The 17,070-nt window shown below is 51.3% G+C and overlaps 2 protein-coding genes across 3 annotated transcripts; both read left to right on the forward strand.

Annotated features, from left to right (window-relative positions):
- Positions 1-1,504: 1,504 nt before the first annotated feature.
- On the forward strand, positions 1,505-13,257 carry CARD9 (caspase recruitment domain family member 9). Of its 2 annotated transcripts, none has more exons than XM_075439398.1 (14): positions 1,505-1,636; positions 4,284-4,507; positions 5,683-5,820; positions 6,269-6,594; positions 7,008-7,187; positions 7,385-7,537; positions 8,009-8,134; positions 8,257-8,448; positions 8,968-9,009; positions 9,618-9,663; positions 11,075-11,145; positions 11,888-11,970; positions 12,851-13,102; positions 13,185-13,257. In XM_075439398.1, the coding sequence occupies exons 2-13, from the start codon at positions 4,324-4,326 to the stop codon at positions 12,945-12,947; spliced, it is 1,638 nt and encodes a 545-aa protein (XP_075295513.1). In that variant the 5' UTR covers positions 1,505-1,636; positions 4,284-4,323; the 3' UTR covers positions 12,948-13,102; positions 13,185-13,257. The 2 variants fall into 2 exon arrangements, with proteins under 2 accessions (XP_075295513.1, XP_075295514.1); XM_075439399.1 differs by having other exon boundaries at positions 7,388-7,537.
- On the forward strand, positions 13,242-15,209 carry DNLZ (DNL-type zinc finger). Its single transcript, XM_075439331.1, has 5 exons — positions 13,242-13,257; positions 13,342-13,464; positions 13,539-13,801; positions 14,013-14,152; positions 14,927-15,209. The coding sequence occupies exons 1-5, from the start codon at positions 13,242-13,244 to the stop codon at positions 15,096-15,098; spliced, it is 714 nt and encodes a 237-aa protein (XP_075295446.1). The 3' UTR covers positions 15,099-15,209.
- Positions 15,210-17,070: the final 1,861 nt, after the last annotated feature.

Here is a 17,070-nt window from a genome sequence, read left to right on the forward strand (position 1 = left end):
TTCCACGGCACTGGCTAAGCCTCCCGAGAGCGTCGCGGTGAGCTTAGGGCGCTGTCAGCTGCAGCTCTTCTACGAGGGCCCTTGAGGCAGAGCTGGGGACAGTGGGTACCAGTGTTGCTGTAACTGAGTGTCAAGACATCATGGAGCAAAAGGAATTATTCTGAAACGGCTTTCCTCTTGCAGTGTACTCTGTTTTCCAGAAGCCACTACAGAGAACATTCTTCCAAGAAATTCAGATGTGGGAGAAGCTCTGCCACACGGTTCGGTGTGCTGTTCACCACAGGGCTGTTACACGAGGCACTGGTAGTAAATGTGACCTGGGCTCTACACGATTGCTGTGCTTTGTGAATGCCGCTCGAGAGATGCCCTTGTGACCTTACCCGCTTGTGGAAAAACTTTGTATAACTGTAAGAAGCAGCTGTCTTTGTTCTTTTTCAGGATTAAACTGGTCTGTTACTATAGAACAAAAACTCCTGAGGCTAGACTGGTCGATTAGCAGACATTCTGATTACCTTCAGCAAAGGCATAGCTAATAGAGGTACTGTATCTTTTTTTAGTGTAAAGCTAATTTAATGCTTAACAAGAAGTGCAGGCTTAAAGAATCTGTGAGCATCTCTGCCCTACTCCTAATGATAACATGGAGCAACTCTCCAGAAACTTAGAAAGCAGAACAAAGAGCAGAGTGGGAAGCTAATGGGAAAATGTGTCATGCTGCCATGGTACCAGAGCGTGTATGTTCTCAAGACTTTTTAAAAACAGACTGTTAGTGAGTTCTTGTTGCAGCTACAGTTCTAGGGCTGTGGGAAGGCAGGGAGGCAGTCACAGGTATGATGTTGGTGCTTAACATCATGGCAATGCTGCTTGCTGTGCTGCTCCTTTAATTACTGTTAGAGCCACAGCCTGTAATTTGGGAATCGTGGGTTATGTTCCTTGCTTTGCCAAGACTTGATTCCCTTTCCCTCAAAATACTGAGTTGTCATAATTATGCTTGAAGCTTAAGGGCATCCAAAATTAGAGGCATCATTATAGAAATCATCCTTTTCAGCTGAACTCTAAACCAAGAGAGAGTTCTTGCTGCCACCTGCTTTGCTGTATAGAGATGTTATGTTAACAGCTGAAAAGCCATTTGAAGAGCCTCTTTCTTCTAGCTCTGTGGCTCGTGTTGTCCCCTGCAAGGAGCCGGACAGACCTATGCCTGTGACCTTCGCTCTTTTTAGTCTTTCTGACCACTACACAAAGAAACTTTCTGGACCCTAGCTGGTACTTCAGTGGTACAGATTGGAAGACAAAGCCAGAATGAGTCTAAAACCACTGCATATGTAACACCGCTGACTCGCAATGCGACTAGCGTTCTTCTCCTCCCCCATCACCCATTCTGGCTTCCCCTTTTTTTAATTTCTTTTTTTTTCTTTTTTTTTTTTTTTTCCTCCTCCTTCCCTTTCCTGTCTCGGAATATAGTTGAGTAGTTTCCCCTTTTCTCTGTTCTCAAAGCAGTTTTACTCCTGGAAGGATCTTTGCTCTAGCCAGAATATAAAGGGAGGCTGCATCCAAGACAAGTTTTCTCAGCGACAGGACACAGACAAGTGTCGCTAGACCAGGAGAGGAAACAAGGCAGCTTTTGACTGCACAGGCTCAGGTTGGTCCATGTAATACAGAATGGTTTATCTTAACAGGAAGAATTTTTTTGTTTTACAGCTCTGAGGTAAGGATGTGGTGTTTATCAATGGGGGAATGCATTTCTTGTAATCTGCTGGGCCTGGCTTGATGTCAGGCAGGGCAGAGTATTTTCTTCATTATAAGTAATGACTGGTTCTGTGTCAGTCCAGCTCGTCAAAGTTAACTAGCAATGTAATGTGTAACACATCTGTGCTGAAGACGTTTGGAGTCTTCCTCTGTGCTGGAGCAGAAAAACAATGAAGGTTTGAGATGACCTTGGCGAGAGATGCCGTAAGGTGTGTGTGAAATCCCAGCCCCCGTACAGGTGCTGATGGTCAGAACTCTGTTGCCACCCGCCCTGTCCCAAACAAGACAACTGAAAATCTGAATGCTGAGGTGTCTGGCAGCCTTCCTGAGCTGCTGGAAACGATAGTGGCGACTGCAGACAACTGCTGTATGTGAGATAAGCATAGTAATTAATGACTGGCATTTCAGAAGGTACTCATTACAGAACAGTCAACCACAAAGGGGCAAGGAAATAAAAGTAATGCTAGCTTCTTATTCGAAAGGTGAAGAAGGCTGGGTGTAGAAGTGTTGGGTTTTCTGTGTGTGTTTACCTGCATGCTCCCAGGCTGAGGAGCAGCAGCTGTTCTGGCTCTGGTTAATAGGGGGCATTGTTGGGAGAGGAACCTGATGAGGTTCAACAAAGGCAAATGCAGGGTCCTGCACCTGGGGAGGAACAACCTCATGCACCAGTACAGGCTTGGGGTGGACCTGCTGGAGAGCAGCTCTGTGGAGAGGGACCTGGGTGTCCTGGTGGACGACAGGTTAACCATGAGCCAGCAGTGTGCCCTGGCTGCCAAGAAAGCCAATGGAATCCTGGGGTGCATCAAGAAGAGTGTGGCCAGCAGGACAAGGGAGGTTCTCCTTCCCCTCTACACTGCCCTGGTGAGGCCTCATCTGGAGTACTGTGTCCAGTTCTGGGCTCCCCAGTTCAAGAAAGATGAAGAGCTACTGGAGAGAGTCCAGCGGAGGGCTACAAGGATGATGAGGGGACTGGAACATCTCCCCTACGAGGAGAGGCTGAGGGAGCTGGGCTTGTTCAGCCTGAAGAAGAGAAGGCTGCGAGGGGACCTAATAAATGTTTATAAATGTCTGAAGGGTGGGTGTCAGGAGGATGGGGCCAGACTCTTTCCAGTGGTGCCCAGTGACAGGACAAGGGGCAATAGGCACAAACTGAAGCAGAGGAAATTCCAGCTGAACATGAGGAAGAACTTCTTCCCTCTGAGGGTGACGGAGCCCTGGCCCAGGCTGCCCAGGGAGGTTGTGGAGTCTCCTTCTCTGGAGATATTCAAGACCCACCTGGACAAGGTCCTGTGCAGCCTGCTGTAGGTGACCCTGCTTCAGCAGGAGGGTTGGACTAGATGACCCACAGAGGTCCCTTCCAACCCCTACTATTCTGTGATTCTGTAACGAGTAATCTCGGAGTGCCACTGCTGCAGGGGAGCACTGCAGCAGGCTCCCACCCAGCACACGCGTGGAACCACTCTTTGTCTACAGGAATGGTTCTGTGACCTCCCAGTCTGGCTGGGCGTTAGTCACGCGTGTGTGGGAGGATGAATTGCTGAAGCTGCACAGATGCAGTCGGCGAGGTGGATGTGAGAGGCAGCCGGCCTCATGGTTTCCTGGGACATGACTTACACCTCTGTGTTGACAGTGGAAATTGTATACTGCTCCTGTTCCTCTTGCACATGGTGAAGTGCAGCATGCAGAAAACCAGCTGTTGTATGATTGCGGCTGAAGCCAGTGAAGGGTGTCGCTGTCGGGGGTTTTCAGAGAGCTGTTTGTGGCTGTTAGATTTAGTGACTGTGGGGTCAGACGAAATGCAGGGATCTCTTCAGTGCTGGGAGATGGAGGACGAAGAGTGTGAACTGTTTGTGAAGCAGAGGCAACAGCTAATTAGGAGAGCTTTAAAGATGTTTTCACTTCTTCAGAGGATGCTTAGCTTCAAATTGGGAAGTTGTGATTTGCCATCAGCTTGCCCTGTGTTGTGTTCCACCCTTTTTTCTATTGTTCATGTTCATCGGGATCAAAGATTTAATTCTAAGCATAGCTGAGCATCTGGAGAACCCACAGTGAAGTCTGTGAGATTCAACAGCACCTTCCTGGGGGACGCTGTTGGGAACATAGCTGGATTTTCCTCCCTTCATGGGGCTCTCGATGCCTTGCCAGTCGCCAGTGGACCTGTCGCTGAAAAGTTCCTCTTGCCGTGACCTCTGGGAGGTGCTCACCTGGTTGGAGAGAGATCATCAAGCTTTGGTGACTTTTGTTTTCTCAGAATCTCATGCTAGCTCTCTGTCATGTATATGTCAGTAGCGCTAGCCTCGCAGCTGCTGATACCTTCGGTCTGGTACCGCACCGTTCTTTGGGTGTGACTGCAGCGTATCGCCGTGTTCTGCAGGCGATCGGCGAGCGCTGAGATTAAGACCACATGGGAGATGTGTTCCTGCATCTAAAAGACACTTTTCCATTCTCAGTCTGTTAACATACTTGGTGTCACCACCCCCCCCCATTACTCTAGAAGGTTTAGAGTCTACTTGTTTGTTTTCTGGTTTTGTTTTTTCAAGACAGGACAACACTGCTCACTAATACTCCTCACTTGCCAACATGCTGGAAGAAGATAATGATGAGACATGTTGGAATGACCTGGAGAACTTCCGGGTGAAGCTGATCTCTGTGATCGATCCTTCCCGCATAACACCCTATCTTCGCCAGTGCAAAGTGATCAACCATGATGATGAGGAACAAGTTCTTAACGACCCCAGCCTGGTCATGTGCAAACGGAAGGCAGGTGGGTGAAGCGCAGCCTGCGGCTCCACAGACGCTCCGATGCTCGCTCGGCTCGTGGGAGCAGACTGGGACAGAGCGCTGACGGGCGGGCCCTGAAGGAGCGCGTCGCCTGTCTTCAGACACAAACGTTGTAGGCACTGCTGTGCGGCCCTGTTCCCTCCCTTTCCCCAGCACACCGGCGTGGGGAGAGGAACGGAGACGGCTCTGTCGACGCCTTCCCAAGCTGTGTAAGGGAGCACAGGGGGTGCACGGCCTCTTAGAATCATAGAATGGTAAGCGTTGGAAGTGACCTTGCAGATCATCTAGTTCCAACCTCCCTGCCATGAGCAGGAGCTCCTGGTGCTCTGGATCTCTAGATTAGCGTAAGGGAGGGAGTTGCTTTGGTTTGACCCACAGGGCTATCCGTGTAACGATTTTGCAGGGGAAAGATCTCCAAGATTAATGCAGCACGTATTGTCCCTCATTCCTGTCTTGTGGTGTTTGAGGGAGTGCTGGCAGCACATGAAGTAAATTTTTCGTGACTCTTCTATACAGTCCTGGTCTTGTTCCAACCACAGAGAATGTGAGAATTTGTTATGCTATTAGTACATCTTTTGGACTGGATTAACTCTTATTGGTAAATTACCATCATAGAAAAAAAAGTCCTTTCCCTGTTTTCCAGATTGGAAAACTGCAGAACACAGAAAAGAAGCCCCCTGGGCTTGATTTTGTACCGAGTATTTCTAGACAAAGTAGGGAACTGAGCTCAAAGTCTTTTTAGTCCAGGGTCACTTGGACTTGTCCCCGCTGCCTCTCTAGTTATGTGCGGTGTTCTTACACTAGTGGCCCTTTTTTCCCATATTTGCCTGTGGTATTTGGAAGTGGAGCCTCAAGCTGCAGAAACTGTCGTGGTGCTTTGTTTTAAACTTAGCTTCTCTGTAATTGTCAGCAAGATAACAGAAGGTGCTCTTCTGAGATCTGCTTTTTGCTACCCGCTGTAGCAGGAGCTAGGCACAGGGGTAAGTTTTAACGGCTCCTTCACAGTTGAAATACTCTTGTGTAGTTGCTGGGCAATTGGTTTAGGATTAGCTGGGGGATTCAATCCCCAGGGACTTTAATCTGCGTGTGGAGAACATGGAGCAATTGTAGGTAAAGAGATAATCAAAGGAATAGAATATCCTGTTGCTATTATTTCAGGTGTTCTTCTGGACATTCTTCAGCGAACGGGACGCAAGGGCTTTGAGGCATTTCTCGAGAGTCTTGAGCTTTATTATCCACAACTGTATAAGAAAATAACTGGCAAGGAGCCCAGCAGGGTCTTCTCTATGATCATAGGTAATGTTTGAGTTTTCAAACAGCTCTTCATTTGCTGTTGCTGTGCAAATTAAGGGGGGGTTTACTTCCGCTCTTCCCTCTCCCCAGCTTCAGTGAGCAGAGTCGGGAGCGTTCCCTGGCTTGCTCCCCGTGTGCTTTGGAAGGGTTCTGGCAAGAACGGCCCTGCTGTCTGGTGTCACAGGCTCGACCTGGGAGGGTGAAGGAGGAAGCAGAAGGATCAGTCTTCCTTCTGCCTGTTGTTCTGTCAGTGACACTGCTGTAGCGAGGCGCAGGGCTGGGGGGGAACAGCAGGGATAGTCTGATGACACGTCTCTGCAGGGTTTGCATGCCTGTGCATGGCACGGGATGATCCTGAGCTGCAGGGATAAGAGGGTGGGAACCTGCGCTGTATGCGTGGTGTCCAAAGAGCTGATGGGACAGCAGTGGCTGACGCCTGCCCACCGAACAGACACCGCTGGCGAGTCTGGCCTGAGCCAGCTCCTGATGAACGAGATCATGAAGCTGCAGAGCACCGTGCAGGAGGAGCGGCGGAAGGCCCAGGAGCTCACCATGTGGCTGCACAGCAAAGAGGACACGATCAGAGAGATGTGGGTGAGGGACAGCCTGCTCCGCAAGCACCAAGAGCGGGCACAGAAGATGAAGGAGGAGAGGGACAGCCTGAGCAAGGAGCTGCGGAAGTGCAAGGATGAGAACTACAACCTGGCGATGAGCTACGCCAGACAGAGCGAGGAGAAGAGCGCTGCCCTCATGAAGAACCGGGACCTGATCCTAGAGGTCGGTCAGTCTTTTCTAAAGCTTCCCCCTTCCTACCTGAGCCCTGGAAGGCTGTGCTGTGCACCAGGCTTGTCTTTGCCCAGGATGGTCTGGACCAGTCCAGCATGAACTTCTGTGCATCTTCTCTAGCAGGTGGCTTGTCTTGGTGGTCCCTACCTCAGCCATGCGTTACAAGTTATGCTGTGAAGAGTTAACAGTCTTCTCCTCATTCAAGAGTGGGCCCTCTCGCAAGAGCAACGTGTTGTATCCATTTAGCACACAGGCAGGACTCTGGTCCCCAGAGCACCGAGCATCCTGAGGAAACCAAAGCTGGGGAGAAACATGCCCTGTGTTTGTCTGGGGAGTGGAGTGAGAACTGCTTTTGCAGGCCAGAGTCTTCTCTTTGTACTGATGAGCTCTGAACCTTCTTGTAGATCGATCACTTGAAGCACAGCCTCATGAAGGCTGAGGATGACTGCAAACTGGAGCGTAAGCATACGATGAAGCTGAAGCACGCCATAGAGCAGCGTCCGAGCCACGAGGTGATGTGGGAGATCCAGCAGGAGAAGGAGCTGCTCTTGGCCAAGAATCAGGAGCTGGAGAACACTCTCCAGGTTGGTGGGGGTGGTTGGATCTGGACTCCTGAGAAGTGATTATCTGTTGCAGCCAGGGCAGCAGTGGGGCTGCACTGAAGACTGTGTGGGTCAGCTGTGGCCTCGTTCTCCCGAGTCAAACAGGGCGCACAGGGCTGTGGGGAGAGGGTTAATATGGAGTTAGATGGTTGCTGTATCTCACTTTTTTCTTTGTCCAGCAGGTTGCCAGGGAACAGAATTTGGAGAAAAGCCTCTCCAGCGAGACTCTGGAGAATGACTGTAGCCAGATACTGGAAGAACGCCGGGAGCTGATGAACACCATTTACAGCCTTCGCAAGGAGCTGCGGCAAGCTGAGGTGCTCCAAGACAAAGTACGTGATGCAGTGCAAATTCCTGCTGAGGGTCAGTGGGTACGACAGGCAGATGAAGCGCCTGCAGTGTCTTGCCTGTGGAGCAGAGGAGCCGCTCAGCAGCGATCCTTGCTGCTCCCACTCTAGTCTCTGTCTTATAGTTTGTTGAAAAAGGCACGCTGATATTTTAGCATGCTGTGTCTGTGGCATTAACTGTTACCTGTTAATGCCTTTGTTAATTAACAGCGTGGCGGGTGATGGAAGCTTTTGTCATGATTGACAGCTCAGGCACATGTAAATCCATCACGTTAGCAGTTGTCCTCTTCATGTTGACCAACCTTCTGGCTGGCCTTACTCCAGCTGGACGGTCTGGCTGAGCTTTGACATTGCATGGAGGTCTGGCCGTAGCAGTCTGTGGCACAGAGCAGACGTGGTGCGAGTCTAGCTCAGGCTCTGCCCACAAGCAGGGTGGTTTTGACCTTGTCTCAACAGTATGCAGAGGAAAAAGAGATGCTTGAACTACAGTGCATGTCTCTGAGGAAGGACTCCCAGATGTATAAAAAACGGATTGAAGCTGTCTTGCAGCAGATGGAGGAAGTCGCTTCAGAAAGAGACCAGGTGATGAAACCTTCCTCTTGGAACTGCTGCTAATCCCTGCTTCGCTGTTGGAAGCGGGCGGATAACTGTAACCCTGAACGTACCGCGTGTGACATGCCACAACCTGTTGTCCCTTACGCCAGGCACTCCTGACCCGGGAACAGTTCTATACGCAGTACTCCAAGAACCTGGTTGAAAGGGATGCTTACCGCAAGCAGATTCGGGAGCTGGGGGAGCGATGTGACGAAATGCAGCTGCAGCTCTTCCAAAAGGAGAGTCAGTTACTGGCTACTGAAGCCAAGCTGAAAAGGTTGCAACTGGAGCTACCCACACCGGTACGCCTGCGGGGCTGTCATCGGTGTGATGGGTTGGGAAGCTGAGCAGAGGGCCAGAGCGGGGCCTTTCCGAGGCCTGGAGGTAACCATTTCCACGCAAATGCCGAGTCTAGAAAAATGAAAGACACGATGGTTCCCATTACCTCACCCTTGTTCCAGGCATGGATAAGCTGGACCGATGCAAGCTGAGACCTTCTATGTGTCTGGAGTATGTCCAAAGACAATGAGGGGATCCTCAACCACCATAGAGTGATCTCTATTTACAGACTGTGTGTGAGGCATCTGGATGAAATTGGGAGCAGGATGTAAGGGTGCTAAATTTTCTGGAACTAAATTAGATATACAGGGGCTTTTAATTAGTGTGACATCTTGTGTAGTTTCTCCAAGTGGTCAGACAGAAGTGTAGGAGGAAGGAAGTCCACCCTTCTCTGTTTTCTGGGGCTTTCAGTCTCCTGCATATTCCTTACTGCCACTTCCTTGCTTAAGAGGAATGATTAATTTATACTGATTTTATTTCAGACCTCCGACCTGGATGATACCTCCTCCAGAGATTCCCAGGAAGTGAGTAGGGTGCCTCATATATTTTTACTTTCTTCTGGGATGGTTTCAAATTCCTCACTTGTGCTCAGTTCCCTAAGTAACAGCAGTTTTCAATCCATGGCTCTGGCTCGTTTCAGTGATACCAAGGAGTGGAGGGGCAGCAAAACAGACCAGTGACAGAATCTCCCTGCGTCCTGGGATTTCTAAGTGTAGGACACAGTTATGGTGTGAGCCGGCACCATTTACCGAGTCTAAGTAAATCAGGGGAACTGAATTACTCAAGTTGCTTCTAATTGTCTCTCTTGTGGGAGAAGAGGCAGTCTCACGTCAGGGACATCTGTAGTAAAGAGTTTTCACTTAGTTCATAACTGCAGTGTGGAAGTCATTGACACACTGTAGGCCAAAAGTATAAATGAGGCCAAAGGAACTGGGTATATTCATGGAGGATAAATCCATGAGTAGATCCATAACTTCTGGCTCAGTCTCCTGCTTTGCTGACAGCAAGATGCACTGGGGAAAGGTCGGTTCAATGCATGTCCTGTTTCTAATATTCCTCCATCTGTTCCTAGCTACTGCGTGAGGCAGAATAAAGCACAGTTCTCATGTTCTTGCTTTGTTTCTGTCCATAGCTTACTCTTCACGGTCATCTAGATGAAGATGCTCAGCCAACTAAAAGTAAGGCTTTTCTTGGGAAAACGTAGAATAGAATTCTTGAGAGGATGGTCCAGTGTTTCAAAGGGACAGGAAAAGACATTCCTGGGTTTTATCTTTAGTGAAGAACAGGTAGTTGGACTGGGGACTTGGTTTGTGAGAGATGCTTCTCGGTGGGGTGTGCTTGGCACTCTGAGACCTCCTGGAGATGACTCGGAATAGGTACCCACGAATCCAGGCGTTCCACCGCACCACTGCCTTTCTCACCTGTAAAAAGGAGAACGTGTCCCCAGCGGCTGGGAACAGTGAATGCTCGCAAAGGTTTTTTGAGAGAAAAAGCTCCATGGGCTGTCTTTGTACTATGTGGACTCTGAAAGGGTCTTTCATACAGCTGAATGACCTGGGGAAAGTGGTATCGTTAGACCATCCTAGGACCTCGAGTCTTTTTTTGAGGTAATCTGTAATTTGTCCAGGAAAAATCACCTGGTGCCTTTGAGAAATAGCTCCTGGGTGCCTCCCCCCGCCCCGCTCCTCATGCATTTGTGGCAGAGCTGAGAACAGAACAAGCATCCTTCCACTTCAGCTGAACCACGTGGCTTTCTCTAGGGATTTTTCCCTCCCCTCTTCCCTTTTACGTTGCAGGCTATTTTCACAAAAGCAGAAGCATGCAGTTAACGCTGTCACTGCTTCTGTTTCTGTGGCATCCCCAGTGGAGATGATTCAGCAGTGTGGAAAGGGATTAATAGGCTCCTCTAAGAACCTGAACTTCTGTTTCAAAACGTGTTGAGAAAGGAATGAAATGAGCACAGTAGAAGAAATTTTCCATTTTGATCTCCTGGAAGATCTAAATGGTCTTTTCATTCATTGAGATGGGAGATTTTTCACAAAAGCTAAACAAGACTGATCCAAAAAGCCTTTATTATTCTACCTTGCTCAGTTCAAAAACACGTACCTGATCACTGCATAAGGCGTTTCACTAAAATACCGTCTGATGTGAAGTGCCTTGATGTGCACAGCTTAGTTGCTGGGGAACGGGGACAAATTATGGTTAAAACAATGATTAATGTGATTTCTAGTGGTGAGCTCTAACATGAATATTTTTTTTAAATGATACTAAGGAAAGGTGCTGCTTTGCAAAGGTTCATTTTGCTCCTGCATAAGCAGAAGAAAGCTGCTGTCTCTTTCTGAGCCTGATGGGGAATTCCATCATCCTAAGCAAGATTCAGGGTGCAAGTAAAATGAGAAGTGACTCGTGCATTGATCACAGGACTGAATCCTGGACGTTCTGAGGCTTGGTTTCAGTTCTGCTGTTTACTCTGCGTAGTGCTGGGCTGCTGTTACATTACAGCTATTGCTGTTTGACGAACTGGTGGAGGGAGAAGTTACTTCACAATGGCAACTATGACTAAAGCTGTGATTTTTTTCCTTCTCTTAGAAGACTTCCCTGAAGGGCAAAACCAGGAATTCAGCACTCGAGAGAGCAATCTGCCTCCAAAGTCACCAAGTGTAAGAGAATCTTTGTGGGCCCTTCTTTACTACGACTGGGGTGTGTGATCTTTAATGTTCTTGTCAATGACGGATTTACTAGGTTTGAGAAGCATGTAAGCAGCTACTGCTTTTCCAAAATCTGAGCACTTTGTGCAAAATTCATCCTCCAAAAAGGATGAGCTCTGAACAGCAGAACACTTATGATGGTTATTTCTCCCATCTGTGCCTAGGAAATTCTTCTAATTACTTTATGGCCTTCGTCTCTGGGTATGGATGTTTTCCAGTTTAATTATCTGCAGTATTAGTGTTGGCACAGGAAACAGAATTCCAGATTTACAGATGGGAGAGAATAAAGATGATAACACTATGTGAAACAGATGTATTACCATCCTGCACACACAGTGGCCAGCCCAGCAATGAACATGCTGTGCTTCATGCTGCAGGCCCAAGCAGATGCAGGAAGCTAGCTGTACCCAGTGGACTGCTTTCCTGGAGGAGGGGGTTGGTAATTTTTAGCCATCTGAAGGCACTGGTTTCCATTTTTTCCTTCTTCATTGTAAATGTGAAATGATGAATTGCACAAACAAGTCAGAGGAGAAATGACCAAACTTATTTGGGTGGTCTGCAGCCTTTTACCCTGCAGAGGCCAGATGCAGTGCGTCAGCCTCCCCTTTGCAGAGCAGGTTTGCACTGCCTCGTGCTAACATTGATCTGATCTCCAGAGGAATCCAGTTCATATTTGTTTGGGTTTTTTTTCCAGTTCAAGGAGTGTGGCTTAGCCAATGAGGAACTGGCAGAAAAGGAGCGGAGGAGGATGAAGGACTGCTTTGAGCGTTATCGAAGGTCTGGACTTTAGTAAGCGGGACTAATTTAGACATACTCATGTGACTTAACTGATTAGCTTCTTGTATATATTTTCTATTTTCTGTCCATCCCTTGTCCCCAAGCTTGATTCATGGAGGGCACAAATTCATTACAGATCTTATCTTCGGAGGCTCATGCTTCCAGCTGAACTGGCTGAGACTCCCGTTTTAGCACCAGAGGTAGCCAAGATAGCAATGATCACATTTGCTCTGGACTGTGCCAGTGGTTCCACAGCAGGGAGTGGAGGGCGCTCCAAGGAATTGCTGGCTTGATACATTTGGTAGATTTCTCCCGTGTGAGCGAAATCTGTCTGATATTCACTGTCTGTCATACTGCTGACGTTCAAGACCAAGCTCCCACAGCTGTGAATGGGAACAGATTTCCACCCTCTGTCCTCTTCAGGTGCTCTTGGTTGAAGGCCTGTTCTCCAAATGCCCCATGTCTTCACCGATCAGTGCCTTTATGGAGCATGACACCAGTGACAACCTTGTAGAAGAGGGGCCTTAGTTCTGGCATTAGATAGAAGTGCTCCTAATGGCACTGTAAACTGCTCTTCTGACTGTTGACAATACTATTTTTATTAAAGAAAGGACTTTGGGTAGGATTTCTTGGCTTCTTCAATTGAACATCAACAATTACCACACTTCAAGAAATGTAAGAATGTTTTTATCAATTTAGACCAATCCTCTTTACCCTGTGCTTGCTACACGTCACAGTTTCTTGGTGGGTGTGTGAGCAAACTGTCACCTTCAGTTAAACGCTAAGTGGATTGATATATACTGAACTCCCCAGCGCAGTCAAATGCCACTTGTTTGCCGAAAACATCTTCTAAAAATGAAACGTCTACTCTTGTTTTCAGAAAAAGAGCAATGCGGAGGGCTCCGAAGGACCGGCACCACGAGGCCGACTGGGAGAACACCACGGGCAGCGACAACACCGACACCGAGGGCTCCTGAGAGCCGGAGCCCACCTGCGAGCGAGTGACACGCCAGGCTCCTGACCCCCTCAGATACCTTTACAAAGGTCTGGTTAGCCATAGCTGCGAAGTGATGGATCCTAACGGATGAAAATCGTCTCTAGAGAGAGAAATACAGAGCCCAGACATGCTGGGGTCTGTATTTCTCTCTCAAGGGACTACTTCAACATTAAAACTCTCTGAACAAACATTTACTGAAAGTTAATGTTTGTAACAGGACAGGATTTGTTAGCTCTGATGCCCCCTTGTCCATCTCTCTCTCAAAAATGCAGTGATGCTGGAGGTGTGGGGTGAGCAAATAAACAGGATTAAATATTTGCGGGCGCAGAGCCCCGAGGCTCCGTGTGTGGCCATTGCTCCCTGCCCTCTTGCAGCCAAGGCAGTTCCCGGGGAGGCCCTGCTCTGCGGGGAGCCGGAGACGCCTCGCCCTGCGCCGGGAGGACCCTGCCGCTCCCACGGGCCGCTGCTGCTGCTCGGTTACCGGCGCCAGCCCTCCGGTAAGGCGGGCCTGCCCCGACATGGCCGCCGCCGCATCAGTGCCCGCCCCTCACATGGCCGCTGTCCGCCCCAGCATGGCGGCCGCCGCCTCAGTGCCCGTCCCCAACATGGCGGCCGCCGCCTCAGCGCCCGCCTCCCCGGCGCGCATGCGCCAGGGCGATGCAGCGCGCGGCGCGGGCGCTGGCCGGGGCCCTACTGCGGGCCGCGCCGCCATGGCGCGCCCGCCGCCCCCCGCCCGCCCCGCCGCTCCGTTGCCTGCCCCGCCGCCCGGCCTGCACCGCCGCCGCGCCGGGACAGCCGCGGGCCGCGCGGTACCGCCTGGTGTACACCTGCAAGGTGCGCGGGGCTGGGGCGGGCGGCTCCGCCCGGGGAAGGGCCCTGCCCGGGGCCGGCGGGCGGGAGAAGGCCGCGGCCCGGCCTCCTCCCGCGGGCGAGGCGCTGAGGGGCTGGGGGAGGGAGCGAACCATTTTGGTGAGGTAAATAAAGCCGTTTCCTCCCCGGAGGCCCGGCAGCCGCGGTCGCCGCAGCGGTTCTCTGTGCTCGGCAGGTCTGCCAGACGCGGTCAGCCAAAACCATTTCCAAGGCCGCCTACCATGAGGGGGTGGTGATCGTGCGGTGCCCCGGCTGCCGGAACCACCACGTCATCGCCGACAACCTGGGCTGGTTTTCGGACCTGGAAGGAAAGAGGTGGGTGAGGGGGCGGCTGGGTCAGCGCCGCGGCCTCCCGCGCCCGGACGGAGCCGCTTCCACGCGTTCAGACCGTGGCTCAGAGAAAACTGGAGTTTTTGCTGGGCATAACCCAGTTCCACCCAGTTCCCCGAAGCACGCGCGCTGGGCTGTGCCATCTCCCGCCATCCGACCTCCGCGGCGTCCGCGCCGGTGGTGCGGAGCAGCAGCAGGCGCCGTGTGAGGTGCAGGCGTCCGGGCTGGTGCCAGCGGGCGCGTTGCTGCCCGCTGGTTCTGCTGCTGGCCCTGAGGCTCCGTCAGATCGCTGCTGGGTTTCCCCAGCTGAGCGTTTCGGACGTGCAGACTCATCTGCTGCTGAGTTTTGATGTTTTCTGACTCCCTGAGATACCTTTAAAAATTGCTGGTTAGCCGTAATCGCCAAGTTATTGACGGTAACGGGTGAAAATAGTCCCAGAAGGTTTGGGTGGATTTATCCGCCTCCCAAATGCTTTACAGAATCACAGAATGGTGGGGGTTGAAAGGGACCTCTGTGGGTCACCCAGCCCAACCCCCTGCCCAAGCAGGGTCACCCAGAGCAGGCTGCACAGCACAGCATCCAGGTGGGGCTGGAATATCTCCAGAGAAGGAGACTCCACAACTTTCCTGGAACCAAAAATAGCAGGGTCACGCTGGTGTGTGATTCCCGGCGTGGTGTGAAGCCTGAGAGCAGAGCACGGCAGAGCCAGGTCCAGCCCTTGCTGTGGTGTCACTGTTGGTTCTCAAATCGCTGTTAAGGAACATCGAGGAAATCCTGGCAGCCAGAGGGGAGAAGGTGAGACGCGTGGCTGGCGAGGAAGCCCTGGAACTGCTCCTGGAAAGCTCGGCAGATACCGGGTCGCAAGGTCAGCTCACAGAGGGAGAAAGCGGGGAAGCCCCCCCAGAGACTGGCGGCAAGGGCCAGACCTGACGAACGGGACTTGTGTCGTTCTGCTGATGGCAAGAGAGACTTTTCACCTGGATTCCCTGATTTCAGTGGTCGATGTTTGGAATAAACTCGGGCATTGGTCTTGCTCTGTGATGTGTCTTGGTGTTGTGTAGTTTTGCCTTTGACCAAGCTGATGTTTTTAGAGATGGAGCGCAGATATTTTTCCTGGTAGTTGTTGTGCTGACTTCTAGGTGAGTCTCAGCGCTCCAGCCACGTCAGCTCTGCTGAGATGGGAGCCCGTAGTGCTCTGTCCGTGCGCTGTGGCCTGGGGAGGTGCAGCGGTAGCTGGAGGCTGTGGCGATGTCTCCCGGCCTGGCGCAGGGGCTGCACGGCAGCAGCCGGTTGTGGAGCCGCTGGAGGTGCATCCCATGGCAGGGCAGCGGCACGCGTGAGGCAGCTGATGCCGCCTGAGAAGATGGGCCCCGACCAGAGCCCGAACGGCTCTGCAGGAGGCTCGGATCGCCGGCTCTCGCTGCGGTCGCTTGCCTACCGCTTTCTTCTTCCCCTTGCCACCTTCCAGAGTTTCGGTTCTGTGCCCCTCGCCGCGGGGCTGAAAGTCTGCTGTCTTTGTGGGCTACGGCGAGAGCCGCCCTGTGCGACCGTCAGCCCCCGCGCTCGGGGATCCCGCTCAGGGCAATGGATCGGCGAGCGGCTCCAGCGCTGGGGCTACGGAACCTCCTGGCTGGCGAGGGGGAGGAGGGGCGCGAAGGCAAAATTCGTGTTTGTGAAGCATGGTGGAGAGAAGTAGAGCACCTGGACCGTTGTCTTGACAGATATTGAGGTGCTTATAACGCTACTGATGCGTGTAAAGATCAGTTAGAAGAAAAAATAAGAATTGCATAAATGAAAAATGTAGGTGTTTACCAGCGTAGAACCTTCAGGTAGTGATGAGTCAGGCAGCGAGGGGATCAGACTGCTCTTCGTTAGGGCCTGCTTCCTCTGCCCACGTGAAAGTTTAACTCCTGTCAGGGTCCGTTGGTTGGAAGTACAGGGAAGCATTTGCTTTCTTCTGGTTTTAAACTCTCAATCAAAGAGTGATTCAGGTTGGAAGAGACCTCAGGAGGTTTCTAGTCTGACCCCCTTGTTCACAGGCAGTCCAGTCAGATAGGGATGCTCAGGGTCTTGTCTTGAACATATCTGAGGATGGAGATCCCACAACCTCTTAGCACCCCTGGTCTGATATTTGACCAATCCCCCAGCGAGAAAACCAAACGAAACCCAAACCTTAGCACCTAGCTGAAATTCCCTCTGTTTCCACTTGCCGCCATTCCCTTCTGTCCAAACACTGCACGTCTGAGGAGAGGCGTCTGGCTGTTCTCTACGCTCTCCTTAGCGAGCTGTAGAAAGTGGTAAAATCCCTCAGCCTCTGCGTTTCCGGGCTGAACAAACCCCGTTCTTTCAGCCACGTCCAGGGGCTCATGGTCCTTTATCAGCCAGGCATTTGGTGAGGGCATTGCGTGTCTTAATGAGTATTAATGAGTTTAGTTCCTTCGTCTGAAGCTTTCATACTAATTTTATACACGTTGTGTTACGAGCATGGATCAGAGCGACGGGAAAGCAGTCGCGTTTTCCTCTTGGTACCTAAGTTCAGGGTGGTGAAGGGTCACCCGCCAGCCGGCGTGTGCGTGTTCACATCCCGGCGACGTACAGCGCTCTGCGAGGCAGCGGGACGCGCGAGTGATCCGCGAGTTGACAGTGAAAAAACGGGGGTCTTGGCTCCAGGCACGCTGCTGCCTGCTCACCCGGTGTGAGCCGCGGGCACCTACTGGCACTCTGCGGGGAGAACGCCCGGTTTCTTACGCTTTACCTGAAAATCAGCATTCTGCTTCCACTGCGCTAGTGCCTTCGGTGGGGTGGGACAGAGCAGCTGCTGCCGCATCTGCGTTGCTGTGGAGATGGTTCATTTACAACCCAGCTTTACTGTTTTCCGTGCCTTTCTTACCTGTTACTGTGC

The sequence above is a fragment of the Opisthocomus hoazin genome, chromosome 19, assembly GCF_030867145.1.
Source record: "Opisthocomus hoazin isolate bOpiHoa1 chromosome 19, bOpiHoa1.hap1, whole genome shotgun sequence".
Taxonomy (NCBI): domain Eukaryota; kingdom Metazoa; phylum Chordata; class Aves; order Opisthocomiformes; family Opisthocomidae; genus Opisthocomus; species Opisthocomus hoazin.

Bases quoted from the DNA above. Each gene is read 5' to 3' on its own strand.
- CARD9 (XM_075439398.1), top strand. From the start codon at position 4,324: ATGCTGGAAGAAGATAATGATGAGACATGTTGGAATGACCTGGAGAAC. The intron at 7,538-8,008 runs GTACGTGATGCA...TTGTCTCAACAG, and splicing joins CTGAGGTGCTCCAAGACAAA to TATGCAGAGGAAAAAGAGAT. The intron at 8,449-8,967 runs GTACGCCTGCGG...ATTTTATTTCAG, and splicing joins AACTGGAGCTACCCACACCG to ACCTCCGACCTGGATGATAC.
- DNLZ (XM_075439331.1), top strand. The intron at 13,802-14,012 runs GTGCGCGGGGCT...TGTGCTCGGCAG, and splicing joins GCCTGGTGTACACCTGCAAG to GTCTGCCAGACGCGGTCAGC. The intron at 14,153-14,926 runs GTGGGTGAGGGG...ATCGCTGTTAAG, and splicing joins TCGGACCTGGAAGGAAAGAG to GAACATCGAGGAAATCCTGG.